This window comes from Gadus chalcogrammus, chromosome 14, assembly GCF_026213295.1.
Source record: "Gadus chalcogrammus isolate NIFS_2021 chromosome 14, NIFS_Gcha_1.0, whole genome shotgun sequence".
NCBI classification, from domain to species: domain Eukaryota; kingdom Metazoa; phylum Chordata; class Actinopteri; order Gadiformes; family Gadidae; genus Gadus; species Gadus chalcogrammus.
Window position 1 is genome coordinate 10089346 of NC_079425.1, and position 22952 is coordinate 10112297.

The window sequence follows — 22952 nt, forward strand, 5'->3', positions numbered from 1 at the left end:
CACGTTAGAAAAACTACAACACCATACCGGATCTAGCAACACCGGAAACAAAACAACAAGCACGCCGCACAACTTGTTGGGGCAAGCAAGGATACGGAGCGGATGAAAAACTCCTTAAAAGTGTGTGTTTGTGTGTCACTCTGTTCGAGCCTGCACGAGAGTTCAATGCTGTTACGTCTTTCAGACCAATCGCAGTTCAAGGCCCACCTGGGCTTTACCTCTTCGGGAGGGGCCACTCAGTTATTCCCCTCTAGACAAAATCGACATGGTTGCGACGTTGACAGTTTGTTGCGTCTCAATGAGAGGATGCGGGAGCACAGCTCAGGCTGCCGGACGGCGCTGCAAGGAACTTTTATAAATGCAATATAGTTATCCCGCAGTTATCAGCCCGACAGCCCTGAAACGTTACCGGCTCACCGGGAATTCTCCCGACTCTCCCGATTACCACTCCGCCACTGTGTGTGTGTGTGTGTGTGTGTGTGTGTGTGTGTGTGTGTGTGTGTGTGTGTGTGTGTATGTGTGTGTGTGTGTGTGTGTGTGTGTGTGTGTGTGTGTGTGTGTGTGTGTGTGGGTGTTATTCGATAGCGTGGTAATATGTATAGGCCTACGTACGGTAGGAATATTCATACTGGTTTAAATAATAAATGTTATTGTATTTCCCATCTTTGCTGTGCAAGAGTTTTGTTCGAAAGTTCAGTGATTGAAACAAATAAAAGCCTGGGCTACTGAAGTTTAATGGTAGGCCTACCACTGTCATGCACCTACCCGATGTCAAGTGGACCGGGTTGAATTCACTATGGGTCTCTCTTCTTACTGTCCTTCTCAACACTCTCTGATCTCACTAAAAGGCTAGCAGCACGAAATCAAGGGATATTAGAATAGAAAAAATGTTGCGATTAATCGCGAGTTAACTATGACATTGATGCGATTAAATATTTTAATCGCTTGACAGCACTAGCATAAATATATATAAAGGCAAAGAGTGTGTGGCAAGCATGTGAGTAAGGGTATCTGTGCTTCGCATACGTCTCCTTACAACACGTCACCATGGGGTCTTGTGATCCAAATGGATTGCATACTGTATTTTCTTTCAGTGTCACGTCGTCAAAAAATATTTTATACTTTTCTCCCGACGTTTCTCCCTTCTGATCATTTGTAAAAAACACTAACTAATGGATCTTTTTTGACTGTGTGTTTTGACTCTCTGTAGGTATTGCACCCAGATCTGGAGATAGCAGACAATGCATTCCCCCCACCCCGCACTGCTCTGTCCAACCTCAAACTATTGGTGAGTGCCAACACATCACCCACACCCTCCACCTCCACTGGTTCTTGTCTCCATGGTGACTCTGAGCCCCCAGTGTCCTCCCCATCACAATCACACAAGCATGCTGCCTCTGCCTTGCTAGAGCCCTGGTCAACTGTTTGATTTGCGGTACTGTCAATGCTGGCAGGTGGTGCTGTTGGCAATAAGCCATGACTGTAAATCCTATTAAAGACTCACTTTGTGGTTGATTCCCCTTATCAGAGTTAGCGTTTGTGTCATAGCTTGTGGATGACTGTGTGTGTTTGTCGGTGTGGCTGTTATTTCCAGGATAAGGAGGTGAGAGCTGTCTTCCTCAGGCTCTTTGCGCAACTCTTCCAGGGTTATAGATCATGCCTGCAGCTCATCCGGATCCACTCTGAACCTGTCATTCACTTTCACAAGGTATGGATTGCAGTTTTTATTCCTTCCGTTTGTTAAAGGGGACCTATTATGCTTTTTCGACTTTTATGACTTATAAACGTTGTTATAATGGTTGATAGTCATGTTTAACCATACAAAAAAACGATGTAGATTTTCGGGAAACTCTTCCTCTCATCTGGGCGCTTTCAGCATTCTCTGTCAACGCTCGGTTTCGTCCTTCTCCATCCCCCTCGCCCCCTCCTGCCAGCCCAACTCCATTGTGATTGTTTACCTTCCTTGAAGCGCGCGCGCGGGCAGATTTGACCAGGCATATGGGGGGCGCGGCAGGAGATGCCTCTACGTAGATGATTTCCCGGAAATGTGAACAAGTGAATCGCAAACGTTGTCCCGAGTGTTTAGCGCTCTGCACAGCCACCCCAGACTGTCAGCAGGGGGGAATACGCCGAAATGCATGTACGTCATTATTTGACACTTTGTATGGTTAAACATGACTATCAATCATTATAATAACGTTTATAGGTCATAAAAGTCGAAAAAGCATAATAGGTCCCCTTTATCCATTCAGAAACTCGGAAGTGAGCCTTTCTTTTGTTGTTCAAAGTAAAAAGCAATAGAATATTAGACATGAAGCCGTATTTGAATTTGCTGAAGAAAAAGTTTGTTTGCCTGAGGCAAGAGATGTTGTGTGTGCAATGTTCCGTGAGCATTCTGACATGCTAGCTAAGCAAATGAGCACGCCCAGTTGCTTGGCCGCTTTGAAGCAGACTTGGTTGTTCAAACAATGGGGTAGATAGTTTTGATTGCGAGTTAGAGCACCTCCTGTCGTCCTTAACTTTTTGGAGACCTCCTCATGGGTGGCTTATATACGTATACCAACTTTGACAACCATGAGTTCTTCGGTATGGTTGAGTACTTGGGATTGGCTGCATGATGGCAGCTGATTTGCATAATCATAAATCGTAATCATAAATCTGCCATTACTTTGCCATTTTTTCTAAAAATCTAAACCAAAATAATGCAAAATAAATTTGGGGTAATTTAGGCTTAGGTCGGTTTTTTCAAGTTTTCTGAAACTTTCGTGGTACAGCCAAATCTATTCCGACGGACCTCTTGGGTCCTTGATGCAAAAAAGATTCAGCACTTCAAATAAGGCCCTTATTCCAAGTTTCAGATTTTTTTTATAAAACGGGGTGAGGGGTGTGGTCGTTAAGGTTTGACGACAATTTATCGCTCCTCCTGGGGCTGACAAAACCTTTTGGAGACCTCGTTACTGGTCTACATATGTCTATTTAATTTGACAGCTCTCTGCTGTTCAGGTTGGGAGTGGTTGATTTTAGAATTTATTTGTCAGATTCACGTTCCATATTTTTTTATTTTTTTAAAAAAATTAGGAATGGGGCACTGCAATTGCGTACTGATATATGTGCAATTATTTGGAGTGGGCTATGTTTTTTATACCTTTAACACCGTAGGAGAGGATAAAAGAAGAACTACTATAAGAAAAATATGATAATAAGCCGACAATCAATTAGTGTGGCTCGGTCTGCAACCACACTAATGACGTCGAAACGAAAATTTAGTAGATTTTCAAAAATATATCAAAATGTTATCAGAGTGCTAACTGGTTCGTTATTGTCGCTAAACAAACTCAAAGTGCGTGCGTGCGTAGTGTCTTTGGTGTGCATGTGTTAAGCTGCGCACTTTAAGGATTACCGTAGTTGAATATGATGCATGACAGCCTCATGAGGTTATCTTTTGTTTTGTTATGTTTATGTGTGCTCCGGACAGAGCCCTCCAGCCTTGGATAAATGCTCGGGCAGCAACATGATGTATCAAGTGTTACTGGGTTTACATTTGTGCGTCCTCCGTTGGAGATTTGTGTTTATGCCTTGTTTGTGGAGTCCCCTTGGTTACCCCCCCCCCTCTGCATGTCCTTCTTCGCAGGACCCCACATGGCTCAGATTATACGCAAATACCGCTCTTTGGGTCGGATGGGAGGATGTGTGCTGGGGGGGTTGTCTCTTTCATCCACAAGCAGAACATTTTAGGCAGAAGCAAATTACATTTGTTTAAAGCAGTATTTATTTTCCATTTGTGTGTGCTAATGATCTTCTCTGTGATTAAATAAACAAACAAAAAAAAGGTGATCCAAGTTCATACTGATCCTAAAAAAGAAACCGGAGCACGCCACTCTTTCAGTGGATTGGGCCGAGGATTGCAACTATTTTGTTTCTACGCTGTTGAGTAACCCTTTCTAATGCCCCCCTTCTGGTACAGACTGCCTTCCTGGGTCAGCGAGGCCTGATCGAGAATGACTTCCTGACCAAGGTCTTGGATGGTATGGCCTTCGCTGGCTTCGTCTCAGAGAGGGGTCCACCTTACCGGGCGTGTGATCTCTTTGATGAGGTACCTAGACAGTGATGCCCAAGACTCATTGGCCAATATCAATGGTCATCCAGATTCAGCTGGAGCATGGGAGACCTTCTCAGTTACCAGTCTGCAGTTATAACTTTATTTTCGAAGTTTCTCCACTGACCAAATATATTTGGAGCGTAATCGACCCTTGGTTAATTGAGTCGTATTTTTTGTTACTTGACAATATAATATGCCTTTTTTTGTATTATTTAGTCATTTATTTTGTTAATCTGTTTGATTGTTAATTTTGTGTGTGTATGAATGCGTGTGTAGCTGGTGGCCTTTGACGTAGATCGCATCAGGGAAGAGGATGCGGACCCAGTGAAGCTGCAGAAGCACATGCGGGATCTCTCGGAGCAGCTGTACAAAAACGTAAGCATACTGTCCAACACCAAGCCAGGCACCCTCTACCAAAACCTCCTCAACAACCTGGAAGCGTTTTTCTTGCGCACGCTCAATCCAATTTTGTACTTAATAGGCCATACCGGCTTCAGCTGGCGTGAGATTCTCAATTTTCCATGCATGGGTATAATAAAGTCATGTCAAGTCACTGTATTTGTGGTCAAACTGTGTTGTCTACTTGATGTCAGAATTTATGGCTGTAGGTCGTTAAGTTAACCAACCAAGTCATTCCACCCAGCACTCGTACATCTGGCAAATTAGTATGTTCTACTATGCCTCTAACGATGCCATTAGAAACTGGAACACACTTCCCGTTCATTTGAGGTTGACAAAAAGTTTTCTCCCCTTCTGATCCCTATTATCTTGGTTCTTCGAATTTCCATCCTGGTATACCGTTCTGTTCATTATTTTATTGTTTTTATTTCCACAGATGTGTATGATACATCTGACTGTTGATCGTCTGTCTATATATATGCATCTTTTCAGTGTTTAAATGCATTCTATATATTAGTAATTTCTATAATCATGATGATGATCATTATTGCGAAGCCCCTTTACGATGCGCTCCATTTAAAACATGCCTTACGTTAAAAAGGGGCGTGACTTGACCTGGGCTGCTCCTCTTGTGCCTGGTTGTGGTCGTTCCGTAGGAGAACCCCAACCCCCACATGGCGTTCCAGAAAGTCCCGCGGCCCTCGGAGGGCTCCCACTTGCGGGTGCACCAGGTGCCCTTCCCCCCTCTGCAGGACGACAAGGTGGAGGGACTGCTGCTAGAGGCCGCCGCCAAGCACGCCGCCACCCCGACCGTGCCTCGCCCCGAGAAGAAGTGTGTGGTGCCAGCCGGACCCCCCGTGGGTATGTCGGAGGCTGGATATTGAACGTGGTCCGACTGAAAACCCACAAAGGGTTCTGTTGTGTTCCATGTTCCAAATGTGTCCCCAAATCCTCCCGATCTCCTAATTTTTTTTCTGGGCCACAAAATACCAACTTTTGGTCTCGAAATATTTATCTGTGGCCCCGAAATACTTGTCTTATAGTTCTCGATGATTTTTGTAAAACATTTGAGGGCTCAGAATGATGTCACCCTCATGCCCAGGGTGGGATTGCACACCTGCTTTTGGCAACAAGTTTTCAGTTTTCATCTCACCATCCTATGCACTCTTTCAAAGCAATCAAAGTAATACCCTCATAATTACCTTACGGTTGAATTATTACTTTTCGCTGCCAAAAGCTGGTATGCAATCCCACGCTGGGCATGGAAGTGGCATCATCGTTTCGATTCCTGAAACGTTTGACTAAATTACCTAAAACTAATTATCTTGGCACGAAATAACATGGAATAGGTCATTCAAGGCCACGAAAACATCCTCTGCCAACTCCCGGGCTCGGTACCAATGCTCAACCTTTTAAAGGGCAATAGCGGTCTGGGTTGATCAAACCATCGTGACCGTCTTGTCAGCGTTTGCTGAATGTCCAAACAGTGATTTACAAGCTTAAATCTTGCGTATTTGAACAACCTCACATTCCAGTCCACATCCAAAAATGGTTAAACAGAATGCAGCCCTTCACTTCATTTGTTTAATTGTCTCCAAAGTTATTTACTAGCTGGCAACAACATTTCAGAGTTAAAAAAAGACTTGCACAAGCACATCTGTTATTGTCGCCTGACGCCGAGCCCTGTTCTGTCCAGTCTCCATCATGGGCAAGAGCTGCTCGGTGTTCAACAGTGCTCGCAGGCTGGAGGTGGTGAGGAGCTGCATCTCCTTCGTCTTCGACAACAACAACCTGGAGACGGAGAAGGTAATGCACAGCGTCTCTCAGCACCGCTTCCCTCAGGGTGACACCGGTGCCGTCCTTCTAGATAGCCGCCCAGAGACCCCCCCCTCCCAAGGGGGCATCTCTCCTCGGCTTTATCTCCCATCTGGCCCTCTGGCAGCATGGCGTCAAAGATTATGTCATGAAACACTCACTTATCCTATCTCGCTTTTTAAAAAAAAAAAAAAAATTATCTACGCCAAAATGTTTATGGGTCATGCGAGGCTGTGTTGGAACGTAGTTAAACGCTACCGCGATGAATGCGGCCAATATGTCCGAACCAGGCCAGTCTCCCAGTTTTTATTGTGTTTAACTTTTATGCATCCCTCTTGCGTAATATAGCGGTTCAATAATTCAACCACGCATCCCGGTGCTTTTTCAAGAAACGCAGGCTGTGTCCTCTCGTAGCCCCCCGTGAGCCTGTAAACCGTCACCTTTCATGTGGTCAATGGGAAAAGCATTAGGCGTGCAGCGGGGACCAGATGGAGCGGCTCCCATCCAGAGTGGCCCCGTACGAGGGCCCCGTACAAGGGCCCGTTAACCCTGGCGCCGTGTGTCCCCGTAAGCCCCTAGCAGAGGCTTACAGGCTGCAGGTGTTTGTGTGTGTTTTTTTAGTGGGCTACCATATTACGGACGTGACGAAGCAGCGGGAATCCCTATTCAGCATTGTCCTAGGAGCAAAGGCTTATTCAGGCTATTTAATTGAGTTAAATGCAGACCCGATGATAGATGACTTTCCTCTTGAGAACAGTTTTTAGTGTTGCAGGCGAATTATTTTCTCCTACTATTGCGATAGGGATGTAAAGATGGGGTAGAGGCAAAGCATGGAATGAATCGGGTCATTTCATGTAGATTGAACCATGAGTCTCTGATCCCCAAACCAGTAACTAAATAAGATGTATATTGACAATATTTATTTTGTCATCAAAAGGTGAATTGTGTGATTGTCATTCTGCAGGGTAAAGGACAGGTATTGTGACCAAACCGTGGTAGTCGTCTCTCCTGGCTTTGCTATTATTTACATTTGTGGCAGGCGCTTTCACGCAAAATGCTCTTTTCACGCAAAATGCTCAGAATCAGCAATGAAGTGATTTCGACAAATTATATTGGTAGCAGATGTCTTAGCGAAGCCAGGAGAGAGGGTAACGATGTTTGATCACCCAGACCTTGGTTTGGCACCTTATGGTGTTAACGGCCTCTGTTTAAAAGACTACACTCGTGTTGGAAAGCACCCAGTTTGGAGGTTAATGTTGTGTCAGATACAACACTTGCTCTCTCGCTGTGAGGCCTGTTTTGCTTTGAAAATAGCCTGTCATGCCTGTTTAATCTGTTTTATCTTGTAATCTTTGTTCCATACTATTATAAAGACAGGTTCTTGCGTGTTGGCAAAATGCTTTGTTTGTCAAAGGGACTCAAAAATCTTAATCGTTGTTATGAGGAAGTGTGACATGGTGTTACACAAACCAGTACATCGGTTTTTTTAAACAATACCTCAAAGATGTGTTACCAGTTGCACTTTGATTGGAGGGTGGATTACAAATACTAACTAAATGAATATCAGTACCTGTGCGATCCACACGTATAGTGACGTCATTCCTCACAATTCATAAGGCTTAATCATTTTAGCGAGATGCGGTTCAAAAACAATATATCGTTATTCATTGTGTTATAAATATTTAGCCGATAGTCTATTGGGGAAAATTGTGCTGGTCAGGCTACTTCGCTTACTTTTTTGCGAGCTATTTATTATCCAAGCTCTTCCTTGTCCAGAGGAGCTGGATGTTGCTTAATAAGAAATGCCACCTTTCCCACACTGCTCTTGGCTCTCTCTATCTTTCTCAACAGAGCCTGCCAGCTGCGCTGAGGGCCCTGAAAGGCAAGGCAGCGCGCCAGTGTCTGACCGAGGAGCTCTGTCTCCACGTGCGGCAGAACCGGGCCATTCTGGATCACCAGCAGTTTGACTACATCATCCGCATGATGAACTGTGCTCTCCAGGTGGGTTCACGGGCCCTCCTTCAGTTGCATACTGACACAAGACAAGAAGCAAATGACAATAAAAATGTGTGTTGAATATAATGTTAGTAAAAATGGGTTGGTTTTAGATTTGGTTTTAATGTTTGCGAACAGAATTTGTTACAAAATAGGGAACAATAGGGATGGGACAATACAAATGGGGCTCATACAAGTTTATCACTGATACAAATGAATAGGTAAAGAATCAAAAGATCCTAATAATCGAGAAATAATGTATAATCTTTGAAAAGGTAAGGAAAATGCAGACTAGAACGTATTATATAATGAGCAAGACAAAAGGAAAAAAGTGTAAATCAGACAAATTTGCAAACAGAATCCCAGAGGGTAAGTACGTTAAAAAAAATTATAATAATTTGGACCTTTTCTTGAACCTCTCGGGTTTTCAAAAAGCAACAATTCAAAATCTTGTTACCCATCGTAACTGGCCTCGTCCGGATAAATCTGCACTTTATGACCCATAACTTCTTGTGATTTACACACACGAGGTGTCAGAAAGAGGCCTGTACGAACAACTTTTCCCATTCCCTTTCCATCTATGTCACCCTAGGTGCCTAAAACACACAAGCTGTGATTCTGTGGACTGTGGCCCAGCAAAAGCTCTGTTATGTCCATGTGTGACAAATTATTTTTTGTTTTTGTTTTTGGTCATTCATTGGATGCTAGGGGGTTTGCTAATTATTTCGTTTTTTCTGTCCTTAAAAGTTCTTCCCGGCTTCAGCCAGCTCCAGCCAGCTTCAACAGGTCTTGAGTAGTACCTATTGGGTTTTATTGCTGTGCATCACCTCTAGCCAGAGTTTTTTTTCGGGGATCACAGAGCATAGGTTTTACACAGTTCCTCTGGATGCCTGACATTCCTCTGGCAAATAATATAGGCCAGTAAGACCAATTAATCCCACCATCTGCCCAGTGCTGAGACCCAGGAGACCATGTGATGTGTCACTTCCGGTCCCTTCCTGCTACAAACGCAGCCGTGAGGCAGCCCGGTCCAACGTCGATGAAAAAAATATCGGCTGATATTTCGCAAAAATTAAATTGAAACAAACTGAGCTGTTCAATTAATCTTGCCGTTCTTTTCCCATGAAGACACAAGATTCTCAGTAGCCCTTTCAAATATTGAAGTTTGTGTTTTTCAATGAATATCCGTCTGGCCCTGGCTGTGCAGCATTTGTTCCATTGCTGCAAATTATTTACACATGGGCACTAAAAAACTCCAGCCAATCAGATTAGATTACTAAGGGACATTCTTGCTCTCTTCCCTTTTCTGCCGAATCCGGATAATAGTCGAACAAGCAAAAACATATCCTCTGAGATAATCCTTCCGTGCATATGTATGTAAACCTTCAGACGGTGTTATTCATTCCATATAAGAAGTTCCAATTGTTCCGTAAATTGCGACACTTTCCTCCGGGGCCGCCATTGTTTTGGAAATTCTGCGTACTGCGACGCTCCTCGCTTGATCATGAACTGAAAATTCATTGGGATTGTACCTATCTATCGAAAGAGGCTTTCATGCCAGACTCATCTGCCCAGAGAAACAGAACGTTGATTCCCGGGCACAAATGGCACTACCGATCGTGCACCACAACGTGGTATACACGTGGTGGAGCTGCGCATGGGTCCTTCCGTCCACGGTTTCATTGTGTTCCAGAAGGAGGGAAGACGTGGTGTGCAGCCATCACGGTAGTCCACTTGTGGCGCGCAGATGTTGAATAGTCGGCGTGACAAGAAGCTTATTGCTCATTCCGTTGTGTTTGTGCTTTTGTCTCTTTCGCATGGGCCTCGCTCTCTTAGGGAAGGCTCTTGGAACGATGCAGGGGTGCATTCCATTGAGATTGCCTATTGTGGTGCATGCTATCTGATAGCCAAACAGAGAGCGTGTCAGTATTGTATGGTTGTACTCTTCCAAATGAGATCCTTATGGCTCCAAGCTGTTTTAGAAACAGATGAGTGGGACGATACAAAAATGAAAGAAAGATCCCAGCGCCGGATGTTGAAAACAGCCTTTTTTTCTTATTTTTAAGTGACCTTGCGGCATGAATACTAATTCCCTTGGTGAATGCCATGTGTTGATAAATGTGAGATGCTTACGATGTTAGCCGTCACAGCTAATCACCCTGGAAAACAAACAGCGAGGGTATAATCCAAAGTTGCACTGGTATTCTTATTGTCATGCGTGCATGGAGCGGATTGTGTATTTGGAAGCAGCCATTTTAAACAGGTCCCCAGTACATCTGGAGAGAAGGCCATTAGTCCTCTACCTTGTGTGTTGTTTGGAGAAACCGCACCAGGGGGTAAACTCCTTAATCCTCATTCCGAGTCACTTAACATTCCACACGTTATTGTAGTTATACAGTGCTATGGTTTGCTTGCGTTGGCACTATATAAATAAGTGTTACTATATGCTTGCACAATAAACCAAAACCAAAACAAATGTATTTAAATCACAGAGATGCTCCGTAGTCGGGCAAAAGATGAGCTCAGGCATACCAAGCGTCGCTCTGGTATAAAAAAAATATTTTCTCTATTGAATGAAATCCACTAATTTCTGATTGGCTCCTCTTATTTGTCCAACTTAATGCTTTGCCAGTAATTCAACTAGCATGACAAATGCTAGCTGCAACCTGCATTGCACAGCAAAGTCTAGTTCCCCAAGATCAGCTCACCACTATCACTGTTATTATTGTATAGGTGTGACTTTGAGTGATATGCCTAGACACCCTAAGTACTTGTGAGTAAGCGATCTTTACATGACTTGCACAAGAGGAAACATGACGAGGACTGTTAAATTGTTGCTGTATACATGATTGCCCGACAGCAGCATGATGCATCAGTGAGGGCCTCAGCAGTGTCCGTCTGTTTCGTACCTTAAGACACCATTGTCTAGAGGTCAAGTTGGGGGGCTAAGCGTTAGTCAGAGATCTGCGTCTGTTAGTGATCAGATTCAACCTCTCAACGGTCTGCAGGGGAGTGAGCCAACAGAAGAAGTATGCGATTGAAAAGTACTTTGTCGGTACAATGGGTCAAAGGTGGGAAGATTTGAAGCAGGTGATGCATGTGAGCGTGAATTCGATCGTGATAGATTTTTCTTTCCTGTAAGCCAAATCTTTAAAGCGTTTTAAAAGTCCTGCATTAGTTTTCCACAGCAGTTCCAGATTTCTCTGCTATTCCTTCCTCCCATGAATCATTTACACTAATGACCTTAAGGGTAAAAATTTGTGTGTGGAATGGATGTCTGTGTGAGCGTGCGTACACAAGCGGATGCGCCTATGCGCTCGCACGTGCACATGCTCGCGCAAGTACACATGCGCGCGCACGGACACATGGGCGCGCACGGACACATGTGCGCGCAACCGTGTTTGTCTAAATGTACCCCTGCGCATCTGTGTATGTTTGCATGTGCTGCTTACCGGTCGATAATCCAGCTGTTGCCATTATGGAAGTACGGGTTGCGCAAGCCATGTGGGGGAATAAGCCCTGCTGGGGATGTATCCTGGCATTCCAACCATTTCCTGTCAGATAGGATTATGGGCCCTCTGTGTTGTACGCGCACTTGGCTGTGGACCCCCCCCGTCCCCCCGTCGCCCCCCCCTCCCGATTAGCAGTTAGTACGAGTGTTGACTGAAGCAGGGGATCTCTAAGGGACATGGTTAAATGATCAACCGTCCCCTCTGTGCGGCTGTTGAACAAAGTGCAAGTGGACACATTTTACTGCAGTCAGATGTGTGCAGTTATGTGTGTTATGTGACTGTATGCTCAGAGTTGATGTGTTGCGGTGCCAACCCGAGTCTCAATCTCGCATCCAGTCCCCAGAGCTTAAAGGCAGATTTTAAAAAGGACTCTGGACTCTTTAAAAAGTCCAGTGTTCTACAATGGTGTATGCACCTTAAATTTAACCTGGACCTCTCATTGTATGCTGATTATTTTAGTTTTATTTGATAGCGTTGCTGGGTCATCTGGCTCATGCGGGAAGTGTTCATTTAAAGACTTAAAACAACACTTCCCTATCTAGCTTCTTCCAGTGTAAAACAACTCCCCACTTACGTTTAATTGTATTTTCTGCTGTTTTGTGTGTGTGTGTGTGTGTGTGTGTGTGTGTGTGTGTGTGTGTGTGTGTGTGTGTGTGTGTGTGTGTGTGTGTGTGTGTGTGTGTGTGTGTGTGTGTGTGTGTGTGTGTGTGTTATTGAACACTAGGCCCTAATAGGAATGTGATTTTATTGGTTTTCCCAATGGTGATTAACAAGGTTTAATGGCATAATGGCCTCATATTCACCATTCCACCATGGCTTCCTCAGAAGCCTTCGCCTGAGCCACTGCTTGCCGATTTAAAGACTTTCCACGAAAAACAGAGGGACAGGAAGGGTCTGTTTTTGCTCTCTGCTCCATCTGGTCACATTTGCACACTTGTTGTGCTTGCTGTAATGCACGTCCTTCCGTGAGCACCACTGTTAGTCATCATATTTACCAAACAATGAAGTGACCGAACTGGACGAGAGAGACTTGAGTCACCACATGACTTCCTCTTTGCACCCCGCCACACGTCCACCGTCACCTCTGTCACCTCTGTGAGCCGCTGAGTGTATCTCAGTCGTGCACTTATGAACGTACACGTCGCCACTCAGTGAATGTACACATCCCTTTTGCCGGTCAATGACCTAGACAAATGCGAATACATGCAGTCCTCCCGGACCTTGGCACCGTGTTGCCCTACACTACAGATGTTCGAGGCAAGTAATCGCTGATTGGTCGAGGAGGATTCAATGCCTAACGTTTTGCATTGTTTCCGAAAAAATTATGCACCAGTCGAAAGTTCGTTCAGTTGGTTGCAATTCTCTTATCGACCTATGCAACGATTTTTCAGGGCACATTTTGACGATTTTGAAACATCTTCATCACATGGATACATTTATTTTTCAACATATCTCAATGGAGCGAAGTCGATATGTCGCTTTTTTTTTTGTTGGAAACGCTACACTGCCCCCTTGTGTACACGTTGACGTTGAGGTGTAAATTCAGGCATGTCTCCAAAGACCTGCATACTGTCTCTTAGTCCCAACGTGGATCTTCACGAAGGCGGGGACCTCAGTGTGAATTAAGATGTAGTGTTTAGGCTTCACACTTAACTTCAAACGACTTGCAGGCAAGTCAATTTCGTAGTCTTATACATCTGGTTGCAAGCACGTCAGCTGGAATCATGCTTTCTTTATTAAAGGTATAGAAGCCAACGTTTCTTGGCCCTTTTTATATATAGAGACATTCACATATCTTTCTAAGATACCTGTTCATTGAAAAATAATGTAATCAAGGTATTCGTTTGTTTACGTGTTGACAGTCCGCAGTGTAGAGCCCCAGTAAACAGAACACAACTTTGAGGGAGGTATGCTCTTTGCTAAATAACCATAAACTTTCTGAAGTGCGCACCTCCACTACTAGTCCTATGTTCTTCCCTCTGTCATTACTTGGCCCACCACAAACTTAGGTGAACTGGAGTGCCGCCAAGCCGGCTGTAAACAAGAGCGTTGTCGCCGCTCCCTTCTCGGGTTGTGCGTTCACCGCAACCAAAATAATGAGCGACAGAGTCGTGCATAAGAGAAGAGGAACACAAAGAGTGGTGTGGTGGAAACCCGGTCCATGGGGGTGCAAGCCTTTCATGTGAGGCTAAGGAACGTGTGTTTTGCATTTGCTTCCCCTCCATACATTCCTGGGTTTTTCGAGGAAGCCACGCGGGGGGGAGGTTGAGGGCGGGGGGTGGGGGCGGCAGGGTCTACTGACCACTTTGGAAAGCACAGAATTCCGACCGCTGCACTATCTGCTGTCCATCCCGCCGAAATTAGAGACTCATGATACTCCGTTTCCTCGTAAACATTTCTTGGGTGGAAAGATGGCGCATATTGTATAATGATCTTGAGGGATTTTTGTGTGTGTGTGTGTGTGTCTGTGTGTATGTGTGTTCTTGCACATAGATGCATGTTTGCATGTGTTTGTGTGAAGTAAAAGGAGAGAGAAAGTGTTTGATTTGTGTTGCATGCATGTTAATTTGTCAGTCAGCAAGGTTGATGGGGAAAGCAGAATAGAGTATCAATTTGATTCATGTTGTCCCTCTGGAGGATGTAATTTGCAGCCTCAGATCAAGATCAGTGCTTTTTTTTTTACGTAAATCAAGTTTCTTGCTGCATTCTTGTTTTTTTGTACTTCAGCAAATAAATCCTAGTGAAGCTTATGAGAGATGAAGACCAATTTCCTGTTTATGAATTACTTCTTGATCCAATTCAGGTCCTCAACTTTTCTTTGCCTGTTCTCCATTTTACCGTGGTCTGCCTGAGAAATAAGTTTTGAACAACTTACATTTTCATCTCAAAGTGACCAAGCGACCCAGCGACAATGGTGATCCTCTGAGCCAGGAGGATTGTATTATCAATGATTGTCTGAAATACGACTTTGTATGGCATTCTTATTTAATATGCAATGGATTTTTTTTTATATAACAATAAATGGAAGGCATGGTGACATTTGTATTGAGGCAAGGAGGAAGGATTGTCTATTGAAAGCATATGGATACAAAATATGGTATGTAGAGGCAAATAATTGCCGAAAAAGGAGCAAGTCGTTAGTTGAACCCCTGCAGAGCCAGGCCCTGACATTACAAAATGATAACGTGTTTTTGTCTGGAAACAGGATGTTTGTATAGCCAAGATTAATAGAAAGAAAGACCCCTCAGTGAGACCCTTATTTACTGTAGATATCAAAACCAGCTACAATTAAGAACACGTCCCTAGTCTAATGTTTTAGTTATTGTTTTCTAACCCCTGACCTTTGCAAGGGCCCCCGGGAAAGACACAAAAGAATGCGTTTGAAAAAATATCCCGTAAGACTGTATACCAGAGTCCTATATAAGGCTCTGCTGTATTCATGCTCAGTGTGCTTTGCTATGTGAAATCAATTGGATTACATTCCTTTTTTTTGGTGCACAAATAAGAACCGGAATTCACTCATGTGCGTTGACGCTGTAAGGAGTTGCGGCCCTCAGGTTCAGCTCTATCATACTCACCTCCCCTCCCTGGTGGTCTGACCCCCGCAGGACTGTTCCAGCTCAGAGGAGTTCACCGTGGCGGCCGCCCTTCTTCCCCTCAGCACCGAATTCCACCGGGTGAGTCACACATTCAACACCCGTCCGGTAAGCCTTTCTACACAAAAATGGCCGCCTGACATCGCCAGACCAATTTAGAAATGTGTATTGGGTCAATTCTGACTTTCAGGGGGACGTATCCGTGGGCACAATTGGATAGACCTGCAACCAATCAGAGCAACAAGACATAAGCCATCCTGGTTGTGTATGGAAATGCCTTAACGCACAACAGGGCACTTCTCTGCACAGCCTTTATTTATATAGCACATTTAAAAACAACAATAGTTGACCAGAGTGCTGTCCAATGCAAGACAACAAATGGGTCCAAGATACACAACAACAGCAAAAACAACAACAACAACAAAGCAAAACAAAAAAGGTTAATTAGTGTTAAAGACCAATGCATAATAGTGAGTCTTTAGTAGCGTTTTAAACTGGTCAATGGACTGGCCAGTTCTCAGACTCAGAAGACTGTTCCAGGTCAATCACACAACATCTGTGATTGACCCAACCCAGGGTAGACCTGCTGGAAATGTGTCAGAACAGAAGGAGAGCCAGGCCAGAGTAACAAAAAAATGAGCTTGCACTTTTGTTTAGTTTCAGACTAAATTAAAGGCAAACGGACTGCATTTACATAGCGCTATTCAGACCTGTGGCCACTCAAAGTGCTTGCAAATTAGGGCCTCACATTCACCCCTTTATGCACACATTCTTACATCGACGCCATTGTCAACTATGCAAGGCCGCAGCCAGCTCGTACGGAGCAGTCAGGATTATGCGTCTTGCTCGACAAGGACACCTCGACACTTGGATAGGAGCCAGGCAAAAATGTGATAGATTGATCACGGAAGTGCTGGATGAAGTCAAAGCCCCACAACCAGTACTGAACGATGCCTTGGGTGTAGTCAGAGCTTGTAGAACATCAGCTCTCATTCGTGCCCCCTCAGTGTGCTGGGACATGACGGTGTGACATTAGCGCTTAATGCTGTGTTGCTGGTTAATCTGCAGCAGGTCTCTCAGAGGCCAGTGTTCCTGTGGTGGGAAGAGGTTGAGGTTAATCATCCCTGTTCTGCCCTGATCGCCTCAGCCTGCCATACGGAGAGAGCTAACCGATCCGATCAGACGTACTGTGAGGGTGTGTTTGCGTTCATGTGTTCATATGAAATAAATTGCTTTGCTTCGCTGCCAGTATCTCTCCACACAACAGATCCATCGTCACCATGGTGACAGACAAAACAGGGCGTGGGCCCTGGGACCTGGAAGGAACAGTGCCAACAGATGATCACTGAGCTGGGCTGTAATATGTAGACCTGAGCTCACATACTCATGACGTGTAGCGATCATGTTTGTTGTGGATCGAGTCTTGTGATTAGTGTCCTTGGTGTATAGGATTCAGGTGACGTACTGCTTTTTGGAATGGAGAAGATGGTGATCAATGACTGTAAATGCTCGTTCTTAAGGGGCTTTGCAACGGGACTCGTAGATGGGGTCTTTAAGAGGTTATGTGGCTTGAAAGATTATTGACTCTTTGGTCTTATACATCAGAGGGTAAAAGACCCCCTTGCAGGTTAATTTCCCTTGATAAAAGGATCATACAGATTAGCCTGTGTGGCCATCTGAATCACATGCTTAACTCTTTGATCATTTGCATCCAAGCGTTTAGATCAGTGTCAGTTGTAGTTCACAGCGATGGGAGTCATCGAGAGACGTTGATAAGGTGCCTTATCAACGTTTGTTATTCCTGACTGGAGTTTGGCAAATGCTATGTGCATGCTTTCAGCAATAATGTCCCGTATCCCCAGAGCATGTCTACACCGGGACCCACAAAGCTCCCTTCCTGCACAGCAGCCTGGTGCTGGTGAGTCACAGGCTGTGTTTGGTTTCCACTTTGAACCATATGTGCACATTAATGGGCTGCTGTTTCTGACCCACATGGTGCTGCACATATCAAGTCCCTACCCGATTCCACTGAATAGTTCTCTCGAACCTGAAACAGTTTTTTAGACATGACGGAGAGATTCAGACAACGAAGAAAAGCTTATTTGGTTTAGTCAAATTAGGTGACCGTCCAATGAGGAATCAACGCCAGCACGCTAACAACTTCTCCTCGGATGACTTTTGCTGTAGGCAAATTCCATCATGACCTCTGTTCAATCAGTGGCTTTTTAAAAGGCTATTATATTCAAAGATTCTCCAATCTTCTGATGGCGGTCCTGGCATTTGTCACGTAGCCATGGCAGACCATTATCAGCTGAAGAACAGGTGTTAGTGATGTCTGAGTCACTGTTGGGGCAGTCCCTAATGTCAAAAATATTTGAATCATCCACAAAATTCAAATTCCCTGCCTCGCTGTCTGGCTCATTGTGTGTGTGTGTGTGTGTGAGAGAGAGAGTTTGGGGGGGGGGGGGGGCAGGGGGAAAGAGAGAAGAGAGACAGAAATTGGATGCAACAGCAAGTCAATCGTCCAAACATAATTTGGAATGATTTATACAGCAGGACACTCTTGAGTGTTAACATTCTTTTGGCCAAAGTTTACGCGGGGAAGGATTTTGAGGAGGGTGCCCTGTCAAACTGTTTCACATCCCCGAAGAACCGCCTCGAACCACCTGACCCCTGAGGGCCTACGCAGACGTCCAAGATTCTTCCCTCTCAATGTTTACTCGGTTCCGCAGAACATTTATGCTAGCCGCACATTGTGCATTTGGAGAATAATGGCCTATGGATGCCATAATGGTCTTGTATACACTCCGTCATCCAACACGGTTCAGATTCATGTTTGTTTAACGGTCCTGATTATGGCAGAATGTATTGTTTGCATCGAGACGTTTTCATGGTTTCAGGATACAAATATGTTGCCCCTAGAAAAGGTAGAAAAGGTTGAAAGCCATGAAAGAAGATACTGGCCCAAAAAAACAGGATCGTCCTCACGTTCAAATTTCTGCATTCCAAGAGGGTATTTCACCTCGAGTAAATTTCTGTTTTGTAAACCGAGATAAGCATTCACTGAACCGAGAGACTCTATATGGCTATATGGCACTCTTCAATGCGAAACAGGCTTCAAAGCTATGTAGCGAATCAACAGACTGACCTGTTGTTTATTTTGGACACGTGCTCACACAACCTCAGATGTGGTCCCCCCCCCCCCCCAGTCAACCTGAATCACGCTACATGTTTACGAGGACCATAAGGCTACCTTTAAACATCTCTCGCTCAGAAGTGTGTCGTTAATTACAAGGCCTCCGGTCAACTCTAGCCGTCCCTCGGAACCAGTTCAACACATTGACTCTTTGTCCACATCTTTGGTCGTTTTCTTCCAATGTCCCTTGACTCACTCTGAGCAGGTCACCCATTCATTTGGGATCTTTTGCATCGATGGACACCCCCTACCCTCAATACCCCTTTCAGTGCTCTTTCCTCTGTCCTTACGTCGTCCCTTTTCTGCTTCTATCCATATTTCCCTCCCAAGTGATTATCCTCCTCATCCATCGTCCGCCCTTTTCATGTCTGTTGTTCACGCCAGGGTCTATTTATTTATCATGGAAGCCGGGTGGGGGGGGGGGGGGGGGGAGAGTTGATGACCACGGTCACGTTGACCGATACACATCTGACAAGACAAGGTCGAAATATTTTGGGAAAGAAAAAAATAAAGAAAGATGAGGATTCGTCAATGTGCACCCACACACACGCACACCAGCTGCAGCAGGATTCTGTAACAGAGAGGTATTCCACCACTAATAGGTTAAGGCCTCCCCGCTTATGTTATTTGCTTATTCAGGCCTACATTTTTTTTGTCACATCCTAAAGGGTTTGTACTGTATATTTAAGGGTTAGGCTTTATAATCCTTTTAATTGAAAAAGGCCAACATTTTTACAATAGATTCCGAAGCCAAACGGCACGCTGTCTTGAAAGCATTACGGCCACAAGGGCCGTATGTGAATAGGTTTCATTTTGAACAATCTGTCTTTAGTCCGTCTCTTTCATGTGTTAGTGGTGATAGCATTCTAAAATCGACGTTGTACACTGATGATAGTGAGACCAATAATTTGCCAATGAGAGACGGGGAGCTACATTCCTTATCCCCCTCCCCAATGATGTAGTATCACTAGATATCATCAGAAACGAAGGTCAAATGAGCTCAATTCGGCAGAACGCTAGGAAGCATAATTATTGTGGAACGGATAGGAGTGAATAGGCCTGCAGAGGTGGAGACTCACAGGGGCAGCTCCAGCCAAGCCTTTTGGAATTGTCTTATGGCGTTCTTGACATTCCAAACAGAAATAGTGATTGTTATATTGTCAGGGCATCCTCGATGTACTCCCGAAAGCACCAGGAATTTTGGAGGATCTATTCACATCCTCTCCTGGGTGCCTCCTATGTTGATTTCCCCTCCGAGTATATCCTTTTGTACCTGCAAAGGCATCCACAGTTTCTCACACTTTCCTAAATCGATAAGAACAGTTTCGCAGAATTCAAGAAAGCAAAATGATGGTGATGATGATTTGTCTATGATCGTTGTGGTAAGACCATTTTCCATATCACCTAGCATCAAAAAACAACTGTAAAAAAGTACAAAAGAATATTATATATATAAATGTATTTCAACTCTACATTCCCGTTGAACCATTGTTCAAAATTCATCGTAAACATGGTAAAAACAAGGAATTTCGTAAATATATATATATATGTTATATTTATATTCATTCTAGTACCTGCTTGGTACTAGAAGTGGGACTAGAGTTGTTTTTAGGTTGTCTCTCTAACCCTGGCAGTAGCCACACCATTTCGGTCCATTTAAGGGGAAAACACAAAACGATACTGAAAACCACTGCAGAGTTGACCCAGGGGTAATAAACCAGAAGTTTAACTAATAAAAGATCCCTAACCTTACTAAATAAAGGCACATGTCTTGACAATGCAGCCGGTCTGTGGTGATGTTTGGGTTGGGAGAGGGTGTTTATGGATGCAGCAGCTCTCACACATAATCATTCTTACATTGTGTTGGCACACTGGTGGTAAGTCTAGCCCTTGTAGGTTGGGTGCAACAACAGCAGAAACACCTTATTGGGAATCACAGCACGTTCCCAAAAGGTGTTATTTTGGGATGCAGCCGGGTGATCTGCTCTTCATGCAATGACAAAGCAGAATGTCACATCACAAATCAGTCAAAGTTGTCTTCATGGGTATCGCATAGAAAATGATCACAATTCTTTAATTTTTTTTAAGTTTGTATGCGTGTGTCCTAACTTATTGTCCTGCGCTTGTGCGTCTCTCTGCAGAAACTAGCCGGGGTGAAGCAGTACGCCTACACATGTGTCCAGGATCATCCCATCTGGACAAACCAGCAGTTCTGGGAGGCTACCTTCTACAGCGAGGTCCAGAACAAGATCCGTTCCCTGTATCTCAGCAGTGCGGAGGAGAAAGTAGGCATCACTGCCAGACTGAAGGTCAGTCACCGATGGCTTTATATTACCTGTGTCTGTGCTCCTACTTTGATCACGCTATAAACCAACCATTAGAATAGGTTCTCGCATTTCACACGTGTCGAGGTCGTGGTGTCAACAACGGAGCGCCACGGCATCCACCACACATACCACGCCTCCACTTTCATTTTCTCCAAATGTATTGAACCATGCTCTGATTTCAACGCCGTTTAAAAACAACAAGCAAAATCCTGTGTCTGGCTCCAGGACGCGGCTCCCCTGGCACCAGAAGCCCAGGCAGCGGCAGGGTTAGGCCGGGCCGAGGAGCACACAGCCATGGACCTGGCCGCGGAGCAGCTGCGCGCCTGGCCCTGCCTCAGCAAGCAGAAGCAGCAGGAGCTGGTGAAGAACGAGGAGAGCACTGTGTTCGGCTGGGCCATCCACTACGCCAGCCTCATGGTCTACCTGCTGGTGCCTCTGGACACCAGCAAGAACAAGCTGCTGCGCAACCACCCCGCCACCGACTGGGAGAGCGGCAGCAACAGCATAGTGACCAACAGGTCAGTACTGGGAGACACATAGTGGCCAACAGGTCAGTACTGGGAGACACATAGTGACCAACAGGTCAGTACTGGGAGACACATAGTGACCAACAGGTCAGTACTGGGAGAAACATAGTGACCAACAGGTCAGTACTGGGAGACACATAGTGACCAACTGATCAGTACTGGGTGACACATAGTGACCAACAGGTCAGTACTGGGAGACACATAGTGACCAACAGGTCATTACTGGGAGACACATAGTGGCCAACAGGTCAGTACTGGGAGACACAGAGTGGCCAACAGGTCAGTACTGGGAGACACAGAGTGGCCAACAGGTCAGTACTGGGAGACACATAGTGACCAACAGGTCAGTACTGGGAGACACATAGTGACCAACAGGTCAGTACTGGGAGACACATAGTGACCAACAGGTCAGTACTGGGAGAAACATAGTGACCAACAGGTCAGTACTGGGAGACACATAGTGACCAACTGATCAGTACTGGGAGACACATAGTGACCAACAGGTCAGTACTGGGAGACACATAGTGACCAACAGGTCAGTACTGGGAGACACATAGTGACCAACAGGTCAGTACTGGGAGACACATAGTGGCCAACAGGTCAGTACTGGGAGACACAGAGTGGCCAACAGGTCAGTACTGGGAGACACAGAGTGGCCAACAGGTCAGTACTGGGAGACACAGAGTGGCCAACAGGTCAGTACTGGGAGACACAGAGTGACCAACAGGTCAGTACTGGGAGACACATAGTGACCATCAGGTCAGTACTGGGAGACACAGAGTGACCATCAGGTCAGTACTGGGAGACACAGAGTGACCATCAGGTCAGTACTGGGAGACACATATAGTGACCAACAGGTGAGTAATGAATATACATAGTGACCAATAGGGCTGTACTGGGCACGAATAATGACCAACAGGTCAGGACTGGAAACATGTAGTGACAAAAAGGTCAGTATGAGAGTCACATAGTGGCCAACAGGTTAGTATTTCACACGCATAGTGATCAACAGGTCAGTACTGGACATAAATAAATATATACCAAAGGTCAGTACTGGAGACGCTTCATTCACACCGTAGGGCTCAATTTGGGTATATTGTTCAGATCCGATTCAAATGTTATTAGTTAATAATGCCATAGCCTTCCGTCAACCATTAGTGAGTGAAATAAGATGAGAGAATATCTTTTTCCGGTGCACACTGTGCCTGCCTCTGAATGTGGGGATTTTGAATTTTCTGATCATCAGCACATCGCTTGTCAGTTAAGTTAAAAGATCTGTGTGTTTGTAAGAAATGGGCCAATCGCTTGAAAATGAGGTCAAATATAGAGAATAGCAACAGAACCGGCTGCAATGGAATATTTCTGAGGCAGAACCATCACACCGTTATCTGGAGGAAGATTGAGATTTCTCCATATTGGAGAGTTTCCCCATTCATCAGCTAGGTAGCGATATGTGTGTGGGTGGCTTCATTACTTGCAGTGTACA

At 44.9% G+C, this 22952-nt stretch overlaps 1 protein-coding gene across 1 annotated transcript in view; it reads left to right on the top strand.

Annotated features, from left to right (window-relative positions):
- Positions 1 to 265: 265 nt before the first annotated feature.
- The window catches only part of sbf2 (SET binding factor 2), a 51479-nt gene continuing 28792 nt past the window's right edge, over positions 266 to 22952 (top strand). The window contains exons 1-11 of the mRNA XM_056608072.1: positions 266 to 283; positions 1211 to 1288; positions 1595 to 1708; positions 3965 to 4093; positions 4376 to 4474; positions 5155 to 5359; positions 6195 to 6304; positions 8165 to 8314; positions 15429 to 15497; positions 20754 to 20921; positions 21165 to 21457. Of these exons, the coding sequence (XP_056464047.1) occupies positions 266 to 283; positions 1211 to 1288; positions 1595 to 1708; positions 3965 to 4093; positions 4376 to 4474; positions 5155 to 5359; positions 6195 to 6304; positions 8165 to 8314; positions 15429 to 15497; positions 20754 to 20921; positions 21165 to 21457 (1433 nt within the window). The remainder of the gene's footprint in view (positions 284 to 1210; positions 1289 to 1594; positions 1709 to 3964; positions 4094 to 4375; positions 4475 to 5154; positions 5360 to 6194; positions 6305 to 8164; positions 8315 to 15428; positions 15498 to 20753; positions 20922 to 21164; positions 21458 to 22952) is intronic.